This window comes from Chrysochloris asiatica, unplaced genomic scaffold, assembly GCF_000296735.1.
Source record: "Chrysochloris asiatica unplaced genomic scaffold, ChrAsi1.0 scaffold00176, whole genome shotgun sequence".
Classification (NCBI taxonomy): Eukaryota; Metazoa; Chordata; class Mammalia; order Afrosoricida; family Chrysochloridae; genus Chrysochloris; species Chrysochloris asiatica.
In genome coordinates, this window is record NW_006408694.1 from 230,609 (window position 1) to 233,693 (window position 3,085).

Sequence of the window (3,085 nt, forward strand, 5' to 3'; positions counted from 1 at the left end):
TTTTTTTTAAGTTCTTTTTTACTTTCTTGACTTTAAAGTTGAATACCTTAAAAATTGGGTTTTAGGAGTGTTTTAAATTTAAACAGTTTTAAATTTTCTGTACTGTCTGTGACTGCGGATTGTACATTATTTACCTTTTGTAGATTCCTTTGATAATTTTTTAAAGTCTGTATTTGTCAATTTATGTTACAATGTTATTACTTGCTTATTAAATCCTATCAAATTTCAGACTTGGTCATTATCATTATTAATTCTTTGTGCATTAGTTTTGTTCTTCCTAATTTACAATAATGTTTTTAGTTTCTTTGCCTAGTTTATTGGTTCATTATAGTCTCAGGTTTATTAGTTTGGAAGTTTACAACTATATGCTCAGAATATTTAACCAATTAAAATGATTTTGCTCACTTTAAAACAGGGTTGTTTAGATGGCTCTATGAAAAATTTCGCTATCCGTTTGCTCCAATGTATGGAGGGTTTCCAGTGAAGTTACGAACTTATTTAGGTGATCCCATTCCATATGATCCAAAGATAACAGCAGAAGAATTAGCTGAAAAGGTAATTATTCTTTCATAGTCTTATGGAATATTTTTCTTTTAAATTGTTATATTTTAGATTATCATTTTCTAGTCATCGATATATCTTATAACCGTGTTCCAGGTGAGTGATTCTCAACCAGGAACAATTTTGCCCTCCCTCCCCCAGGGGACATTTGACACTGGAAACAATAGGTGCTTGAAGTGGGGAGCTACTGGCATCTAGTGGGCAGGCCAGGGATGCTGCTAAACAACCTACAATGCACAGGACAACCCCCACAACAAAGAGATACTTATTCTAAAGTGGCAATAGTGCTGAAGTTGAGAAACCTTCACTTAGGCACTGAAAATATATAAGTTCAGTAAGAAATATTCAGAAGAAAGTTTAGACCTCCATGAAAAGAAATAAATTGTTTGTATGCTGTTGGATAATCACTGAACTGATTACTGCAATGTCAGTGGTTCAAACCCACCAGCTGCTCCTCGGAAACCCTATACAGGATAGTGATGAGTTGGAGCCAACCCGACGGCACTTAACAACAATAACAGTATCTTGAGAGGAAGATAGAATATAATTGAGAGTTTTGGGTTGTGGGTCAGATTGGTCTGGCAGCACTATTTGCCAGCTGTGTGACTTTGGGGCATTTGTGCCTCACTATCCTCATCTGCAAAGACGAAAAGAGACCCTACTCACACTTATTTGTGAGGGTTGTGAGACACCCAGATCCAATGTGTAGGAGATTTACTGACATACAAGTCAAGTACCCTATGAATGCTGGCTGCTGTCCAGTTGGAGTGATGAATAACTAAATCAGTGTTTATAGTAATGGCATGCTCACCTCAGGAGTTATCAGCTTCTGTACCGTAGACATTTTGGTTCAGATAATTCTTTGTGGTGGGGGATGTTTACTAGCATCCCTTCAAAGACTGTTTCTTTATGTGTGTAAACTTTTTCTTGACTTTATGTAATAGCAGTCTCTTAAAATATTTGCCCTTTTGTGATTGACTAATTTCATTCTGTATAATATTCTCTGTGTTCAGCCATGTTGTCAGGTGTTTTACAGATTTAATCATTATTTTTGTACACAGTGTAGTAGTCCACTGTGTCTATGTACATTTGTTAATCCATTCTTCCAATGATGGGCATTTAGGTTGCTATCATCTTTTTGCTATTATGAACAACAGTGCTGTAATTAATATGGAAGTGCATATATCTGCATGCTGTGGCTCATATATCTCTAGGATATATATTTAGAATGGGATTGTTCGATCATAAGATATTTCTATTTCCAATTTTTTAAGGAAGCACCATAAGCACTCAACCTCAAGGTCAGTTTGAACTGAATGGTTGGAGGTTCAAACTCACCAGCCACTCCTCAGAAACCCTATACAGGGCCATAGGGTCGCTATGAGTCAGAACTGACTCGACAGCACTTAACAACACAAATGAATGACAAAGGATCATAAGCATTTCTTCGTGTGTTTGTTGGCTTTCTGAATGTCTTCTTTGATATCTGTTTATGTCCTCTGCCCGAAGGACTATTTATCTTGTTGAGGTATTAGCATTTTCTATAAATTTTATAGATTAGTAATTTGTCTGATACGTCATTGCCAAAAATTTTTCCTCTGTTTATAGGTTCTCTTTTTACTTTTCTGGTTAAATATTTTGATGCACATAAATGTTTAATTTTTAGGAGGTCCCAGTTGTTTAGTTTCTCTTCTGTTATATCTACATTTTTAGTTATGTCATGAATTAGGGTGCCTAAGTTTGCTACAATTTTTTCTTAAGATCATCTTTATAGTTTTAGAATTTACAGTTACATCTTTTATACATCTTGAGTAAGTTTTTACGTATGATGAGAGATATGGATCCTGTTTCAGTTTTCTGCAAATGGTTACGTAGTTTTGCCAGCACCATTTGTTTTAAGAGACTGTTTCTTCCCAATTTAATAGCTTTTAACCCTTTGTCAAAAGTAACTGTGCTAGGTTGATGGATTCACTTCTGCATTCTCAATTCTGTTCCATTGGTCAAGGTGTCTGTCACTATACCTATATCAGTCTGTTTTGACTACTGTGGCTGTTACATAGGACGTTTTGAGATTGGTAAGTATGAAGCAGGTTTCCTACTTTCTTCTTTTTTAACAATGCTTGTCTTATCTATGTTCTCTTTCTTTTCCATCTCTTTAAAGAATGATATTGTAATCCGCATCTGGATAGCATTATATCTGTAGATCATTTTGGGTAGTATTGATATTTTCACTACGTTAAGTCTTGGCTATCCATGTTATATTCTTCCATTTGTAGGTCTCTTGGTTACATATTGTAATGCTTTGTAATTTTCTTTGTACAGATCTTTTGCTTCTCTGGTGAGATTTATTCCTAAGTACTTCATCTTTTGGGTGAAACTATAAAAGATATTGTTTACCTGATTTCCTTATTAGAGTTCTCTTTCTTAGTGTGGAAGAATCCAACTGATGTTTGCATGTTGATCTTGTTGAGTCTGTAGGGTTTTCTGTGTATACTGTCATATGTTCCGCAAATAGAGTTTTGCT

At 35.0% G+C, this 3,085-nt stretch overlaps 1 protein-coding gene across 1 annotated transcript in view; it reads left to right on the plus strand.

Annotated features, from left to right (window-relative positions):
• Positions 1-3,085, plus strand: part of TMEM68 (transmembrane protein 68) — a 52,519-nt gene that overhangs the window by 42,106 nt on the left and 7,328 nt on the right. Inside the window, exon 5 of the mRNA XM_006871846.1 lies at positions 416-555. Coding sequence (XP_006871908.1) covers positions 416-555 — 140 coding nt within the window. The remainder of the gene's footprint in view (positions 1-415; positions 556-3,085) is intronic.